General features: G+C 33.1%; 1 protein-coding gene across 1 annotated transcript; it reads left to right on the top strand.

The window, feature by feature from the left end:
• Nucleotides 1-310: 310 nt before the first annotated feature.
• LOC128234985 (uncharacterized) lies at nt 311-8,805 on the top strand. The gene is made up of 7 exons (XM_052949653.1): nt 311-420; nt 2,456-2,590; nt 2,745-2,870; nt 3,314-3,509; nt 3,973-3,989; nt 4,380-4,501; nt 6,851-8,805. Exons 1-7 carry the CDS (start codon nt 393-395, stop codon nt 7,004-7,006), a joined length of 780 nt encoding a protein of 259 aa, XP_052805613.1. The 5' UTR covers nt 311-392; the 3' UTR covers nt 7,007-8,805.
• The last annotated feature ends 11,140 nt before the right edge of the window (nt 8,806-19,945 follow it).

Raw genomic sequence — 19,945 nt, 5'->3', positions numbered from 1 at the left:
GTTAAAGATTTCCTTACCTGTTACTTTATTGGCACCGTCAATGACGTTAAGTTTCATATGTGATGGGTATTTCATGCGGTGTTTTATGTAAAACATTTTTGGCATGACACCATTAATCTAACTAATTTAGAAAACAGATTTAAGATATTTTTCTGATTCCCATATTCAGTTTACTGCTTTGATATTTTTTCCAAATGGTAGGATGTTTATAATGATATGTGTATCGATATATTTTGATAAAATTACATTGAGTATTGAACTACAGAACCAAGGTCAGTTAATTGATATTGCTTGTCCATTTGCAGATTTTATCTGCCAACCTTACACGAAAAAACAATGGAGACCTACTGTCATGTTATATAGACAATCCTGAGTTTCCAGAGATCAAAGTAATGAAAACCTTTAAAATCAACATTACTTGTAAGTTAACAATGCAATATTTGATAATCTTTGTTTAATGGTAAATATAAAATACAGAAATCCAGAACGCTCAGCTTCCAAAGCTCTAACAATGTTTTTATTTCAATGCACATAGTTTAAGTATTCACATATAATGGTTTCCAAAGCTCTAGCAATTATTCAGTTGAACAACATATGGATTGACGTCTAACAGAAACTCAGCTTTCCAAACTCTAAAATTGTACCTAGTTGAGTGCACACGACATAAGGACTGACATTCATTAAGTGGTAAACAGGGCTACACGTCAAGAATAAATGTTTTGGTTATGGTGCAACTGTCGTTGATATCGATTAAAACCAGTTAAGGAGCACGTTTTATCAACAATTTAATATTATATTATAAAATAATGATGAGCTCATCATTTTAGATTGACATAAGATCAAACATACTTTAAGCAATATCCGTCTGTACCAGACTGAGCATGATATTATGCTTACTTTGTCCTGATTTTCAGAACATCGTTAAAATAAGAACATTGTTAACTTCATCGTTTTTAGCCATAAAATTTATACTGCTTTACTGAACTCAACTTTATTTAAGAATTGATTCTTTTTTTGTGTGCGTTTATAAAGTATGAACGCTCGGCTGCGATTTTGCATATCCATGAACCGCGCTACTTTTAAACGTTCGTAAATGCATTTCGACATTTTACGTGTCAAAATGATTTAAACAGTTGTTTGTGTGAATGTTCCTTTCTATATTTAGCACAAAGTAAATCGCAGTAAGATCTCTACACACGGTGATTCACCAGCGCCCAATTAGGGCGTTGCTCTCTTAACCCCCCGCCTACAAAAGTCAGAAAAAGACGACCGGTTCAGGCAAAATAAGCACAAGTTTTATCCTTCAGAATATTTCCGGCCCAAAATGCATACAATTATATTTACATCATTAATTACAATGCAGGGGTTTCATTGCTTACTACAAATGTTATACAAATTTTAATATTAATCACTCGATTGTAAAAAATGAATAAAAAAATATTGCCACTTGTCTAATAACATAACCATTTTCTGACTGTAGGAGTCTGTAAAAGGCATGAAGGCCAGAACGACCTGTGTACCAGCTATATAAAAACTGATTTCTTACAGTGGAGATTCTCGGGCATTTGAAAACGCATGAAATTTCATCTTCTAACAATAGCCTATTCTCGTTGATAAAGCAGGACGGATATTAGGTCATTTCTTTCTATGTTCAGATGCCGGCCAACTTCGTAGTAGGTGCCATAGACATCTAAATCGTGCACGCGCACGAACAAATTTATGTGACAAATTTATGGAGAGATATTTTTTCAGGATTGAGTAAGGATTTAACATGTTTATAGAGATCACATCTTGAAAGTGTATTAACGATGTCAAACTGCCCCTGAGTCATACAGTTTGTCGCCTACGTCTTGTTCAGACGTAACCAAGTTCATACTGAACTAATATTTCTCTAGTTTGTGTTACCCAATTTATTCTTCGAATATCGTCTTGACGTTTAACATAACGTAACAATGTTTGGGTCGCGATGATTTTGTATATGCAGAATTTAACAACAGTTGTTTTTTATACATTTGAAATAATATATCACGCAAAGTGGAACACGACCACATTCACCTAGTGCCAAACACTTAGCACAGATATTTAGACCGAGTGAGTTTTTACAGAATACAATTTGAGCTCGCTCGATTTCAGGGGCGTAACTACAACCCCAGATCTGCGCTCCATTGAATCAAACAGTTAAAAAAGTTCTTTGTTATTAAAGCGATCAAACGTTCTTTCACCAAGAATGTTGGGGGTGGGGGTGGGTAAAAAATAGATCCATATATTTATACATGACGTTTAATGGATATACATGTGCAGTGTGTTTATTAAGATTTGAGACAAATGTTTCATATGTACATGTTTTTTTTAAATATATTTTCACGTCATATAAAAGGTATCTTTTAAAAGTTAACAATGATGTCAGGTATTTTTTTTAATATTTTGAACAGTTGATCAAATGTTACTTTTTCAGACAAACCGTTCATTAGTTTTTCTCCCAGTTCCTCAGTTACGACCTACGTGGGTGACAGTATAAGCGTTTTATGTCAATGTGACGCAAACCCAGCAGCTAAGATCGAATGGTCAAACACTACCCCGAATAACATAGGTAGATGTTTATGTCTGATTTCTTTGCTTGAAAGCATAACATAATATACACGTACAAAGCAATATGACCATTTGCTTGTCAAAATACAGAAAATTAGTCTGAAGGAAAATATGGCATCATATTATATATGTATAACTAACACTTGCTTATTCAGGTAAAAGAACTGATGTCAGCCTAGAACTTAACATGCAATTTCAATCCACTGGTCGCCATAACTTCACGTGCATTGCGAGAAACACGATTGGTTCGGCGGAAAATGTGGTGTTCATCTTGGTCAAAGGTATTTACAAGTGGATGCAATTCTGCTGGAATGTTAACTTGGAGGCGTTAATTAATCTCGTTGAGTTCTTCGCTAAACAACCGAAAAAAGAAAGAAAACTTAAGAGTTTAAAACCTAAAACAAATACTTTCTGTTAACAAACCTTTTTTAATGTTTTTTCACTATACGTGTTGGAAAAAATAATAACCAATTTACTTCAAAGATTTCCTGGGAATTCTTATGCATTCTTATAGTAGGATTGGTGTTTGGAAAAAAACAGCGGCTATACAAATATCCAAAACAAACTCTGCCACTTCAATGAAAACGCCCGTATTGAGCTGCAAAATGACTAATGTCCACGCTTTTTATCATCTTTGCTATGTATTTTGTCTTTCCCATAATCGCTTTTTCCGGATTATGTTTGCAATATAAATGAAACATGTATCAATTTTCATTAATTGTAGAAAAAACTTCCAAACAAACAAAGCCGATACCATCCACTGGTAAAGTCATCTCTTCATCGATGCTGATCGGAATCATTTGCGGTTGTATGGCGGTTGTAATTATCGTTATAATAGCATTCGTTTGTGTGATTGTATTGAAGACACGAACACCGATGAGGAAACGTTCTAATAGTGTACATATTCAGGAGCGACAACCGTACGTTTTTCTTAATTAAAAATTACTCGATCACGTTTACAGTGTTATTTATCAAATAAATTGATATTCTTTGAAATGTGTAAATATATCATACAACAGCATCATCATTGTCCCTCAAATAATTTCAATTTAAACAGTATTCAAAACTGTAACTGAAAACTTTAGATTAAATTATTTTTGGCTTCGATTTACAAAATTCTGTTAAAATAGGTTGTACCTGCCAGTTGTTGTTTTGTGTCATTTCATAAATCTAAACTTAATTTCAACAAAGTTTAAAAACATCAAACTATTGAGTACGTGATACCCTTAAGAATATCAATGACTAAAATGTTCGCGGATCAAATGGTGTATTTACTGATGACGAAATGTACACAGTTTATGGCAGGGATAAACACAGTCTTTGGTGAAGATATAATGAATGTTTAATCACAAATCTAATCATCCGCCTTTATGTCTTTTGCAGGAGCTTTCATCCGCTAGGTAATAGCATGCACATTGTGCATCTCCAATATGACATTTCATTATTCGTTCTTTCGGAATGCTTTCTTTACATTTTAACAACTTCTGTACGAAAAGGACATAAACATTGCTTTCAGTGGTATTGTCAATAATGCTTTGTTGATTAAGTACCTTTTTCTTTTCGGTAACATTTTACCAAAACGCGATAACTGTTACAGGTACTAAGTTACTGGAATGAATTGTATTTTTTCTGACAAAAGTATGTGTTTGATCAAAACAAACTCAACGTACTAAATCAATTTATGAAGCAAAACAGTTAACTAATATACGTAAAATGCCAATGAATAAAGAAATGGATTCAGAAAGTACTGAAGAAACTAAATGCTTAAATATTCTTTTGTTTTTCAAAAGATCCTGATCACGACGATCCCGCTGGTTCCAATCACGGTGATGCTGCTTCTGAAGCTAATGCTGAACCGGTTGAGTACTCCTGTGTTGTTAAAAGGGCAATGAGACAGGCTCCAAAACCTCAGGTACGAATGTTAATATGTCTTTAAATGCTCTATAGTGACTATGGCTAAAACTCCTTGTAGATAATATGATTTACACTCACTGCAGATAATATTTCTAACACTCTCATCAGTGAACATGTCTTATATTCTGGAAGTCTATGTCTTAATTTTCTTGTATTTAACATCTCCTAATCCCCCTGTAGTGCATATGTCCTTACTTTCCTGTAGTGAATATGTCCTAACCCCCTGTAGTGCATATGTCCTAATCTCCCTTTAGTGAATATGTCCTAACCTCTCTGCAGTGAATATGTCCTAACCTCCCTGTAGTAAATATGTCCTAACATCCCTGTAGTGAATATGTCCTAACCTCACTGTAGTCAATATGTCCTAACCTCCCTGTAGTGAATATGTCCTAACCTCCCTGTAGTGAATATGTCCTAACCTCTCTGCAGTGAATATGTCCTAACCTCCCTATAGTAAATATGTCCTAACATCCCTGTAGTGAATATGTCCTTACCTCCCTGTAGTGAATATGTCCTAACCTCCCTATAGTAAATATGTCCTAACCTCCCTGTAGTGAATATGTCCTTACCTCCCTGTAGTGAATATGTCCTAAACTCCCTGTAGTGAATATGTCCTAACCTCCCTGTAGTGAATATGTCCTAAAATCATGTAGTGAATATGTCCTAACCTCCCTGTAGTGAATATGTCCAAACCTCCCTGTAGTGAATATGTTTTAACCCCCCTGTTGTTAATTTGTCCTAACCTTCCTATAGTGAATATGTCATAACCTCCCTGTAGTGAATATACCCTTAACTCCATGTAGGGAATATGTCCTAACCTCCCTGTAGTGAATACGTCCTAAACTCTCTGTAGTAAATATGTCCTAAAATCCTGTAGTGAATATGTCCTAACCTACCTGTAGTGAATATATCCTAAACTCCCTGTAGTGAATATGTCATAACCTTCCTGTAGTGAATATGTCCTAACTTCCATGTAGTGAATTTGTTCTAACCTCCCTGTAGTGAATATGTCCTAACCTCTCTGGAGTGAATATGTCCTAACCTTCCTGTTAAATATGTCCTAACCTCCCTCTAGTGAATATATCCTAACCTCCCTGTAGTGAGTATGTCCTAACATCCCTGTAGTGAATATGTCCTAACCTCCCTGTAGTAAATATGTCCTAACCACCCGGTAGTATATATGTCCTAACCTCCCTGTAGTGGATATGTCCTAACCTCTATGGAGTGAATATGTCTTAACCTCCCTGTAGTGAATATATGCTAACCTCCCTGTTGTGAATATGCCCTAACCTCCCTGTAGTGAATATGTCCTAAACTCAATGTAGTGAATATGTCCTAACCTACCTGTAGTGAATGTGTCCTAACCTCAATGTTGTAAATATGTCCTAACCTCCCTGTAGTGAATATGTCCTAACCTCCCTGTAATGAATATGTCCTAACCTGCCTGTCGTGAATATGTCTTAACCTCCCTGTAGTGAATATATGCTAACCTCCCTGTAGTGAATATGTCCTAACCTACCTGTAGTGAATATGTCCTAACCTCCATGTAGTGAATATGTCCTAACCTACCTGTAGTGAATGTGTCCTAACCTCAATGTTGTATATATGTCCTAACCTCCCTGTAGTGAATATGTCCTAACCTCCCTGTAATGAATATGTCCTAACCTCCCTGTAGTGAATATGTCCTAAACTCCCTGTAATAAATATGTCCTAGCCTCCCTGTATTGACTATGTCCTAACCTCCCTGTAATGAATATGTCCTAACATCCCTGTAGTAAATTTGTCCTAAGCTCACTGTAATAAATATGTCCTAACGTACCTGTAGTGAATATGTCCTAACCTCCCTGTAATGAATATTTCCTAACTTCCCTGTAGTGAATTAAACTCCATTTAATGAATATGTTTGCTAGAACTCCCTGTTCTCAATATGTCAAAAAATGCTTCTTGTTAATTTGTATTAATCGCCTTGTCGTGAATATGGCTTAAACTCCATCAGTGTCGTTAATTTGTCTTTAACGCTTTGTGAATATGGCTAAACCACCCTGTAGATAATATGTGAAATGCTTTAGTCTCCCCAGTTTATATCTCTTAAATTCCCTAAAATATTAATTTAATATTAAACTATAATATATATCACAAACCGTATGGAATTGATGACCAACTGCGAAATATGGTTGGTCAGTATCGATAATTATTCCTTGTTTTTAGCCTCCCTCGTTCATTGTGTTTCATGATTATGTCCATTTCTGTGTCCATCTTTGAATAATAATACACAGTAAAACAAACATTCGTAGCAGTTGATCTTTAACACTGAATGATACCTTTCAACATATTTTTCACCATTTAGACCGAGGATGGAGCACTCATCTACGCTGATCTTGATCTACCCAAAGAGGGTTCCACACGAAGAAAGCCAACAGTAAAATCAGAGGACGAAACTACATACGTTTCAATTGATTTTGCCCAGACAAAAAATATGAATAGATCTGTGTTAAACAATTAGTGAAAAGATGACCAAATACCTATTTGTGACTTAATGAAATATTGTTAGATTAGTATATTACAAGTGGAGTAGTTTTGATATTTGGATAACTCTATATGTATTTTTGCAACGTAGTTCTGCCCCTTTTAAAGGTTGAGACCGACGGCAAATAAACTCAAGTCCGAACATTAGTCATACATAAGAACTGACACTGTAACGTTATAATTAATTGTATTTATTTTGCTTATTACTTAAGGTATTGAAAAAGGACCGTGACTGATGTTGGAAAAAGTCGTCGCCCGATTCCCTTGCATGGCCATACTGCTGAACTTAAACGATGTGACTTTTCTTACGTCTTATTTATTATGTTGCGTTAATCCTTATGCAATACCTTATTTGCCTTTATCTCAAAATGTATCCCTTCTCTTAATTTTCTAAACGAAACAACGACACCTTTCAAAACGGCAGTAATTTCGATAGAATTCGATCAAAGTGTCACACCGTACAATTTATTGTTCAGTTAAAGTTATGTTGCTAAAAGCACCACTGAATATAAGTAACGCCATATTCGTTAAACGTTTTTATTCGTTCAAATATACTGCCGTACTGATGTTAAAACTATTATGTCGAACTTTGTCATGTATGACACGAATAAATAATTTTAATTTATCGACGTACAATATCGTAGAAATTATCGCCATTCATGTACTGTATGTATTAAAGGCAAATTTATAGTTGTGCACAGTCTTTATCTGATTATTAGCCAGTATGCACGTTTAAGAACAATTTCTTTCGTCTTGGTTATCTTGTCAATACGTGGAAATTTAATTGACTGAAGTTATATGAGAAAAGATGAAAATTTAAACACCTTGTAAAATTAACATTATTAGCCCTTTCGGTTTTCCCGAAATATCTTTGATCATTACGTCTTGATTTACATTTAAGTTTTGAGCCTAAGATATATAGCATATTATAAAGGCTGCATCCTCATTGGCCTTGTACCTAGCTTAACTCCTGTTTGTTTGACATTATGTTAAACCTAGTTTGTATGCTATGTTGCCGAGACCTTTAACATGTATAATGTTTTAATAAATTATTTAAAGTAAAATGTTGACTCTGATATTTGATGTTTTCGTGACCGCTTAACACAATGTACAATCAGAAACAAAGATATTTTTAATTCAATGAAAAAAGTTATATTCGACATTGTGTGACTTCTTAATAAGATATTTATTTAGAGATTTGAAATATGTTGTCGATTCATTTTTAAGGAATCTTCGGGATTATATTACTGGTGTTTTGTACAATTTAAAATACCCAATCAAAATAGGATAGCTCGTTTATTTCAACTCGAGTTTGTATTTAACTGAACTTCAGTGTTTCCACATCAAACAAGATCCCGTTCAAAAGAACAAATATAATCAGGATAATTTGTAAATATAAACAAATATAATTAAGATAACTTGTTAATATAAACAAATATAATTATGATAACTTGTAAATATAAACCAATATAATTAGGATAACTTTTAAATAATAAACACTATATTGTCTTGTAAAATAGATATCAGCTAACAGATTAATATTAAAATTATACAACTATTAAAAACAAATGACCAAAAATCATTTTTATCGATCTTCTGACTTTTCAGAACATAGAACTTTCCGATGATACAAAATATATAGTAGGATTTGTTTTAAATTCCTGAAAACAATGTCAGCTGTTGAAATCATTTTAAATACTGTGGTTTTTACTGAATAATAAGAAAGCCAATTTACGATTGTTTACCCAATTTGAAGCAAATGTGCATCTTGTTATCATACATTGTTATAGCTATTAAACTGCTTGAAAATCAACCGTATTCTTATTACAAGTGCTGAAGCACAGTTGGATTAAGTTAAAAATTGTTCTCGTTCGAAAGAAAATGCATTTAGATTAAAATATCAGCTCGGAATACAGTATTTAAACAAGATGAGTGTGAAGGACAAAAGAACGTGAATAATGTCAAGTTCATTACTGTTTAAATAAAACACGTGAACAACATTTTTGGGCAATTTGAATTCAATACATTTGACCATCTATTATACTAACATTAAGATTTGTTCACACTATTTTTTCATTATGTTACTTTTTGAATTTTGGTCTTATCCCATGCATCATCATCATCATCATCATCATCATCATCATCATCATCATCATCATCATCATCATCATCATCATCATCATCATTATCATCATTATTATGATCATCATCATAATCATCATCACCATCATCATCATCATCATCATCATCATCATCATCATCATCATCATCATCATCATCATCATCATCATCATCATCATCATCATCATCATTTTTATGATCATCATCATCATCATCATCATCACCATCATCATCATCATCATCATCATCATCATCATCATCATCATCATCATCATCATCATCATCATCATCATCATCATCATCATCATCATCATCATCATCATCATCATCATCATCATCATCATCATCATCATCATCATCATCATCATCATCATCATCATCATCATTATCATCATCATCATCATCATCATCATCATCATCATCATCATCATCATCATCATCATCATCATCATCATCATCGTTGTTGTCATCATCATCGTCATCACCATCAACACTGTAATATATTTTGTAACAGAGCTTGTCTCTAAAGTATCAACTTTTAAGAATCTTTATCTTATCAGTGATATATACTTATGGTATCATCAGTACCCACATCGTGTATGGAACCTCCTCCCGCACATGCTTACCGAATATTTACTGAAACAAAGACTTCAACAACGTGAATGTCTGTTTAAAGGTTATGAACGATGTCTCTTCAAAGTTTGTTTGCATTCAGGGAATGGTTTCTACAATAACCTTCCCGGACGGTCTCAATTAAAGAATGAAAACATGCGCATACGTCTTGCAAAGCCTTCAAATGAGGGATAAGAGTCAAAACTCAACTACATGTACAATTCAACAACTTACAATGTAAGCAACAGATTTACCAAAATAAAAAAAGCGATAACACAGTTGATGCTAAAAAAATTGTAGAAAAAACTTTCTGCAGATATAACAATACTAGGAGTTTAAATTGCTTAGTTTAGAAAGTACGACAAAAACATAACCAAGAATGATAATGAATTGTATAACTTCGGACATTGATGTTTAATGTAAGTATACCTTAGTTAAAGGAGTTCGTTGTGTAAAACAGATTGAAATGATTTATATGGGAATTTTTTTCGGAGATCTGTATCACGTCGAGTAAGGTGTGTAAACAGGTATCCGTCAATAACGCAGCTGGCCTTTGTAATAAATTGCCTTCCGCCCTTTATAAATATCATACCTTATCTTAAACAGTTGCACCCAAGTTTCTACTTACAAAATTATCGAATAAAAATGATATCATATTCTGTTGTAGAGCATGTTCCTGATATATGAATTATAAAAAAAGTTGTTTTACCTTAATACTTAGTGTATCATCAAAACCCACATCGTGTGTATAACCGCTTTCCACCCATGCGTACCAAATGTTTTATTTTCCCTCCGGAAACACATTACCATAGACTATTTTTCGTGTCTTGAAACTGATGAGTGACTATTTTGAGCTTTTGCATACCTGGTACCACCTCCTTGAGTCCCGATTGCTAAAATTTAATTTCTTTAAATGTGCATATGATCAAGATTTTATGAAAACATTATTTTCCTTTTCCGTTTGCAGACAATCCGTTTATTTTATTTATTTATTTTTTTCATCTGGCGACTCGGCAGCTAGGTCTCAATAGAAGTGATAGCGTCTTTCATTCTCGACGTTTCCCATAATGCTTGCTAACCGTTTATAATTGTTATGTTTAGTCCCATTTGTACATTTCCTCTTTCTAGTGCTACAGGGTTTTATTTTCCATTCAATAATTAATAAAAGATTTGTCTAAGAGTGGAAGGAATATACAAATTACATATTTTTTATATGAAATATGATTTGGCGTCTGATAGTAATTTAATTAAAAAAATAACATCACTTGAGAGCATTTTGAGCATTGGTCTATTGAAAGATAAAAGGAAAATAACTACAAGAATATGGTTTAATACTGTGTATTGGTTGACTTCCCTTTTTAACAACACATAATTTATGCTTTGTGAACTATGATATTGCGATAAAAAGGAAAACAAAATAGTTTACTTTTACCAAGTCTGTTGTACCGAAGTGTAGTGGAATATAGACGATTATGTAATATTGAGATTGCTTCTAAAAACGGGATCATACGAAAAATATAATTTCGACAATACGGTTTATCAGTGTATGAGCTGCCTCGCATTGAAAGTCTAATATATGACGACACCATTACGTCATATGAATTTCCAATATGTAAAATTTCTCAGTTTTTACGGCTGATAGATATGTTAACACATGCTCAATTCACTTCAAATAGAAAACACATGTCATAATTCCTGAAACGTTGATACCTTGGGTATCTACTCTTGCTTGATTTAACATTGAGAGTAGATATTTAAGAATTTATCACAGCCTTAAAGTTTAAAGGTCATTTTGGAAGAACTGTCAAGGCGGACTGTGCAATTCTGTAATTCATGTATGATGATTTTTCTTCAATCTTAGGAATAACTTAACCCTCCTTTTCATTGGCTGAAATGTAATTTTGGGGTCGTACTTAAAGAATATATGTATGGTTATATATATATATATATATATATATATATATATATATATATATATATATATATATATATATATATGGTATTTATAGTCTGCATATATGCCCGTAACGCCTTAAAATGTTGTCTAAAACTGATCATTTCACATATTGCAATAGTTGAGTTAAAGCTGTAAAGTACAGTGTTGAGGTTTTACCAATACTTCTTCTTGACATGTATGTAGCTTTGATGGAAAACAGAGAAATCGAAAGTGATTTATTATTTCTTTGTTTTGTATGATCTGGTGTATCGGAAGTTAAAACGATTCTTTTCTTTACTCGGTCTGTTAAACTAAAGTATCATTTTGTACCTGGTACAAATGAAGTCGTGTGCTGTACACGGAAAGTATTTAAAGATAAAAATAATTATATTATAGTGTACAAATTTTCGGCATGTTGTTTTGAAATGCAAATCGATTGAGTGTTTTACTCGTTCTGTTGTTTCATTTTGTCTGTAGCAAGTCGTGAATATTAAGAAGAAAATAGTCCTGTAACGAACGAATCTTCTGAACTCAGTTTCAAAGAAAAACATATACTAGTTTAAACATGATATATTTTACAATGATTGTGAAGAAAGATATGATACCTTAAACTAAGTCATTCTCGTTGGCACGATGTTGCGCGAGAGTGTGGTATTGTGTTGTGGGGGAAACCGGAGTACCCGAAGAAAACAATTGTCCGGCTTGGAGACCACTAGCCAAACTCACATGCGCCCATGCTGGGAATCGAACCAGGGTCGCCTCGGTGAAAAGCTAGTGCGCTAAACACTGCGCTAACCGGACAACCAAACATATACTAATATGTTGTTTTGTTGAAGGCTTGATGACCACAAACCAAACTCACATGCGCTCAGGCCGGGAATCGAACCCGGGTCGCCTTGGTGAGAAGAGAATGCGCTAACCACTGCGCTAACCGGACAACAAACATATAATAATATGTTGCTTTGTTAAAGAATCAGTTTGCTAAAATTGGATATGTTAATAATTATATTAATTGTAGTATTGATGTAATATGATCGAAAAGGACAAATTTTAGATTCATTAAAATATCGACTATTTGGTTTCATCAAGTGAGCAGTAATAGCCTTATTTTCATGAGTGGCGATGCTTCATTGTTCACGTGTTGAAATGTTATCCATATCTGACCGAAACCACTCTTCTATTACTTTTTTATTAAATGTAAAATCAATTAAAATGTCATTAGATTGCATAAAATCTTAAGTGATATCCCGTGTCCATTTTATTTTATGTTTAAATCATGCACTATTTTACATAGAAATTAAACCGGTGTTACTTTATCTCAATTATTTTCCTTATTTATGAATTGCAGTTCATTCTTAGTTTCCCTTAAAGTGACACTCTTAATCAAAATCTATACATACCCATGTATAACAAACATAAATTTTGAGTGATACACCTTTTACTACTTACTAAATAATGCACTTATGGAAAATAATAATTATTACTATTAACAATATTATAACCGTGTATTAAATAGCTGAAAACACAAAATTATTAAAAGATTGGTGAAAGCTAAAATATTTTCTGTGATTTGCTATAGTCTTATAAGGTAGAACTATCATGTTATCTGCACATTTCATTCAAATTAAACTCGGCATTCTTCATAAGAACCAATGATTTTGACATTTATTCATTCTTTTTTGTATATAAAAACAATTGTATTAATTGTGGTAAATCTTATTTGGGAGTGAGAGTGCATCTTAAATTTAGTTTAATAATTATGCAATACTTGAGGAGTTACAATATGCTTCCTTCTTGGTTCGAGTTCGTGTGGACTTTTGTTTCAAGTGTCAAGTTATCGCAATAGTTTCAAGCTCTTTAAGATTTATTTTAATATGAAGGCTCAGTAAGAGCATGTGGCTTGAACTGAACTACTCAAGCAATACACAAACACAAATTTTCAAAATTAGTATGAACAGATGAAGGATCGGTATTAGACAGTGTATACATTTGTAAATGCTCATGGATTATGAGTAATTAAAATTGTTTTACACAAAAGGAAGAGCTTTAACAGGTTTGGTTTGCAACTCATTTGTTGTTCTGATTTGAAATAGCTGTGGCGATTAACAAAGTAACGTGATGCATATTTAATTATGATATCTCTACACATATGACATTCAAAGTAAAAATGAAACATCAATTGAATATGCATTACAAAAAAGGGCTCTTCGATATATTTCAATATTATTGAATCACAAAGCGATACGTATTTTTCAATACATTATTTATGATTTAAACTTCTTTATTTACACAACACATTAGCTTATATATCCAAATGTTACAAATTTTTCAACCATATTCCTTTTAGTACATTCTCGAAATTAAACTTAAACTAATCCAATAATGCAGAAAGTGAAAATATATTTATTTCTAAACCAATGTGTTACCATATATCGGCTTTAGGTTAATGATATTCTAATAGGTCAAGCCGCTACAAACTTATTTCAATCATGTAAACCCCTTGTCTTGATGTGCAATTACAAGTGTTTAACATCATGTTCGCAATTAATTAAACAATAAAAATTAAAACAAATCAAAGCAAGCAGTGTAAAGCTTTGAAAGTAAATGAGTTCAAATTGTTTCACAAACAAATTTGGAATCTTTACTACAGCTTTTGTAATTAGACATCCTCTTCATAGAGATAGACTTCATGTTTAATTCACAGGAAACGTCTCAATATCGTTTTTAAATTTGAACTGTAATTTTTATATACTCAGTTTGTTAAAAGCACCTATGATTTGCACCAAAATATATTATGATACTCAAAAAATATTCTTTTTAATTTCAGAACGATGAACAAAACCACACGACCAGTAGTTCTATTTGCAATTACAATTATATATTTTGTGAATAGATGTTTAAATACAATGTACAAAAGGGTGACTTTTGCCGGTTACAAAAGAAAATGACTATTTAATACCAGGAAAACAACCTGAGGACAAGCAATTGTCACTTCGTTTAGACTTAAACATTGCTGACCAGCAAAGTCTAGGGAGTGCCGACAATCGATCAGGGATCAAAACGTCAGAAAGTAAAATTCGTAACACTGATGCTGAAAACGAAATATTCACTTTAAAATTGACTTACGATCAATCAATCGGTTTCGGCATGCAGTTACCAGCTCAGAAGGCAACTTTGTTTTCTTAAATCTAACACCAGACCATGACTCAGGTATTGTTTGTAAGCATTCCGTACTTATAATTGAAGACACCATTTGGATATGGACATTTTGGGGACAGAAAGGTGCTTTTGAATTCCTCAAATGGCCTGCTGAGTTCTGCATTTGTTCAATGGCATTGCTTTATGCAAAGGTGATAAGAAAGCCTTTGAATATACCTCTACAACGAAAATCAGGTAACTGCCTTAACATAACTGTTGGCAACAAAGACGATCATAAGAAATTTTCAAAGGCGTTAAAAGGTTTGGTAGATACCTTAAATAGTTAATTTGTAGAGTTATTGATGTAAAAGGTGCTTTGTTGTTCATTTTACTGGCCGTTGGACTGCTTAATCGACTTTTTTGAAATTGTTGATACTCGCTTGCAAGTGATTATTTGTGCATAATAATTATTAATTATTATTGCGTTTTGACGAACACGCGTATAATTATGCCTCGAAATAGAAAACAATTTTGGTCACTAACTTGTTGATCGCTTCAGAATGTTTATTTATAAAAAAAACACAACCACATTTATTTATCATTGTTTTCCAAGAACACGCATGCACAATTGGTTTGAAATAGAGATCACCTATAAGCCACTAACTTCACGCCGCTAGGCCGCTAACTTCACGCCGCTACGCCGCTTACTTTACGCCGCCAGGCCGCTACGCCGCAAACTGTACATGCATGCCTGGTTTTCATCTTGAGAGGACGTGTAAACAATATATCTAGGGCTCGAATTATTACTTGCTTGTTTTGGCCTAACACGCACTGTAGTTTATTGTGTATTAAAATCAACGGCACTGCTGTAGTCTTTCTTGTTGAAAAGCACACTCACTGCAGTTATTACTCTTGTAAAAAGGCACAAACACCACAGTGATCATTATCGTATTAAAAACACCTGCAACGCAGTAATCATTCTTGTATAAAAAAAACCCATAAGCAACGCAGTTATCAGTTTTGTTTAAAATACACAAGTACTGCAATTATCATTCTTGTATAAAAGAACACATGCCCTACAGCTATTATTCTTTGATAAAAATCACACACACGCAGTTTTCATTCTTGTATAAGAATCACAAGCACTGCAGTTTTCATTATTGTATTAAAATACAAACACGCAGTTATTAGTCTGGATAAAAGGTACAAGCGCCTCAGTTAGCTTTCTTGTATAAAAAGCACAAGCGCACAGTTATTATTCTTGTATAAAATCACAAGCACTGCAGTTATCAATTTTGTATAAAAACACCTGCAACGCAGTAACCATTTTTGTATAAAAAAAACCCCCATAAGCAACGCATTTATCAGTTTTGTTTAAAATACACAAGCACTGCAATTATCATTCTTGTATAAAAGAACACATGCCCTACAGCTATTATTCTTTGATAAAAATCACACACACGCAGTTTTCATTCTTGTATAAGAATCACAAACACTGCAGTTTTCATTATTGTATTAAAATACAAACACGCAGTTATTAGTCTGGTATAAAAGGTACAAGCGCCTCAGTTAGCTTTCTTGTATAAAAAGCACAAGCGCACAGTTATTATTCTTGTATAAAATCACAAGCACTGCAGTTATCAATTTTGTATAAAAACACCTGCAACGCAGTAATCGTTTTTGTTTAAAATACACAAGCACTGCAGTTATCATTCTTGTTTTAAAAGGCACGAGCGCCTCAATTATTATTATTGTATACAAATAACAAGCGCCTCAGTTATCATATTGGTGTAAAGAACAGAAGCTCTGCAGTTAAACTCTGCAGTTATCATTCTTGTATAACAAAAACACCTGCAACGCAGTTATCATTCATGTCAATCGTGATATAGCTACATGAAGTCAAATTTAGATAACTTGAATTCAGTTGTGCTGTACTATAAGAAACGCTTCTTCTGGCGGGTAGCATTTATCATAGTATAAATTGTTTTACAAGAATCATCACCAAGGTTAAGTATCTTTACATTTCCATGCTTAAAGTTTGAACAGTTGTTCCATAACTACCATAACTACCGGTTAAGCGGCGAGGAAAAATAAAAGTACACAATATAACTATTCAAGGCACGTCGTTAGCTTTTGTTCTGATATGATTTCCTGAAAATGTTGTTTTACATTTGAAGTTGATTTGGTCAGACAAAAAACTATTTTTTTATAAATAAAATAATAAAAACAATAAATAAATGAAAGTAAAAACATTTATTTCGCAGACAGGTATGAGGTCGGGCACAATATACAATACATTATAGACAGATGCTCTGGGTGAGTATTTATAACATCAAAATCAAAAGTTTCAATTTTTTAAGAATTTGTCAACATCGAAAAAAAAGTCAATATTTGAATGTTTGTTTGGGTTGTGTTGGTTGAAATCAACATACTTGAGAACAAAACTATCAGATTTGTTGATATATTTTTGTAAGGGAATACGGAAATGAAAAGCTTTCAAGAGGGTGCATTAAACTGTTGCTCATTGGTTCATGCTTAGAAAAAAAGGGAACATTTCAAAGCCGGTAATTTTATATTAATATTTCGATTAGTTAAACTCATATTACGAATATACGTTCATGCTCTTCATATCAAGTGTCGTAAGTAGCAGGAAATATCAGGCCTTCCTGGTTAATCTCTTATTGGCTGTACAACTTGATTCCAGCGTTCGTGTATCTTCATTGTTATTTCAGTCAATTCCGAAGCTAAAAGTATGGGATATACGTTTTCCATTTATGAAACTGTTTACATTTTATTATTGCTACCTAGTCTTAATTGTGAAGGTAAGACAAACATTTTATTCTATGATAAGAAAAACATAAAATGTGGAAATAGATTGTTTATTTTATATCGTCATTTATCATTTGGTTCTTGAAATGACATATTTGACGACGGCATATTGTATTTATATCAAACTGTAGAAATCATAATCATGAGAAACGTAACAAGCAGGAATGGATATTATCGTTTATATGCCCTGAGAGGGAAATATGACTTAGTACTTTGCATCGACTACAAATATAATGGCATATTGTGACATGTAAAGAAGAGCACATAATGGCGGCCCTCATCTCAGTGTAAAATGCACAAGGTCAAATATTATCTTACACTTGGCATGATGCTTTAAACTAAAAATGTCAAAAAGGGGTATAAAACGAGGTATAAAACGATCCATTTCTGCATATTGCTTTAAATACTGGTATAAATAAATATGTTTTTGGTAGCCACACTTGGTTTAAAACATTTCACACAGGGTACACATGCATTCAAATGTATGAATTGTTATATACGTTGTCTTTATCAAGTATTGTAGACGGGGGTATATTTGTCCTGGGAAAATACCGTCGCTTATTTAAAGACAGAGACAAAGGTCGCTGTTAAGAACTTAGATACATCGCTTAGTGTTTAATGTTTATTAAAGTCAAGCAGTTGATTAGACATTAACTGTGTAATCATTGCTCGTGTTAAAAGTGTAAATGATATTGCATATTGAAAGATATTTATTGCATTTGTAAATTCAGTCTATTTGCTTTGAAGTATGTGGGACATTGCTGCTCTTGAATACTGAACAAATCAATCGAGGAGACGATGTGAGACTGGAGTTGTCAAGCAAATATATAATGAATGATACAAGTTTAGTCAGTTGGTGGAAATATCTCAAAACCACGCCGATTCGCATCAATACCAGCTTGAAGCGTTTTCACATTGATGTTCAACAAGCCACTGTCACATTGACAATACATAACGTCACAACTGATGATAGCGGTGAATACACTGCGGTTTTAGTAAGCATACAGTGTTCACCACCGATGATTTTAGTTTCAGTGAAAGGTAATTCGAATCCAAACTTTAATCATCCTCAAAACGAAACTGCAATTATAATTAATAATTATTATATTTGGTTAACCCACTTTACGTTTGCAAAGTGCAGGTTCTCAGAGAAATTTGTAATGTATTTTTAAGAGTTAAATTCAGAAAGGAAAAAAATAACTCGTTCAAAATTTATTCATGTTGGTTTGTTATTTACTCTAAAAAAATCCTTTTGCTGCACAAATTTGCTTAAATATATATAATATAAGTCTTTACCTAAACGTATAAGTATTGTTTTGTTATGGCTTCCATAAAATCGGCAAATATACGACATTCAATGTGCGGGATTTTAACGAATCTGTTTTACTTTGCTTTCAAAATAATGCATGGAAACGAGCTAGATATATGACTTGGTATCTCTTTTATGCTTCTAACTAATTGACACAAGCTATCAATGAACTTGTTTAAGCGACCTTATCCTTGTTTATCAACTACTAAAACAAGAAAGTAAGTCGTTTGTATACATTGTTTAGTTTAACCTGTCGATTTTACGACTTAATAAATGTTTTTAACAAACATATAAGCTGATATTTGATTTTAAAATTCCATCTTGGCGTGAAACCGTAACGGTTTTAAACTACATTTTCTTTTCAGTATTCTTCAAAAAAAAATACAATTTAATATACACACGGTAGGGTCAGATGTATTTTCGGGTGGCCTTGGATCACACGTTTGTTTTAATGTCGTTTGGAGTTAGACTGATGATGCATTAGTCACAACAAAAACACAAAAAAGCAAGGGCTTTGCATGAACACTCGTTCTTAGTCAAGAAGAACAAATCAACATTTATTTTTGCCTGACAACTTATCATAAAACAATTGACTTTATATTGTTAGTCTTAAGATTATTTTTCAGTTATGTGACTTGTCTGAAACTGTTTTTAATTGACGTTCAACATCATTTTTATGGATTCTACAACACTACCGTGGTTGTCAGTTATCAGAGACTACACCTTTGTAAGAGTTCTTTGAAAAACAAGCGACTAACAACATATTCTTAATTGCGGTTGAGTTAATACTTATCAATAACATCAGCGGCAATTTATTTAACTAATATAAACAGAGACGGAAACAATGTGTCCAAACAAAGGCCAAAAATAACTAAATGTAGTCAATTGTGTCAAGTTCTTACGTGTGCATCAAACAGCGGTAGGGGCGAAATATTTTCGGTTGAATGGGGTTTTGCCTTGTCAGTAAAGAC

Source organism: Mya arenaria, chromosome 5 (genome assembly GCF_026914265.1).
Source record: "Mya arenaria isolate MELC-2E11 chromosome 5, ASM2691426v1".
Classification (NCBI taxonomy): Eukaryota; Metazoa; Mollusca; class Bivalvia; order Myida; family Myidae; genus Mya; species Mya arenaria.
The sequence above is the reverse complement of the archived record's forward strand: the minus strand, read 5'-3'. Positions and strand labels throughout refer to the sequence as shown.

Excerpts from the sequence above, each read along its gene's own strand:
- LOC128234985 (XM_052949653.1), top strand. The coding sequence starts at position 393 with ATGAAAACCTTTAAAATCAACATTACTT. Across the intron at positions 421-2,455 it reads CTTTAAAATCAACATTACTT|ACAAACCGTTCATTAGTTTT; the intron begins GTAAGTTAACAA and ends TTACTTTTTCAG. Across the intron at positions 4,502-6,850 it reads GACAGGCTCCAAAACCTCAG|ACCGAGGATGGAGCACTCAT; the intron begins GTACGAATGTTA and ends TTCACCATTTAG.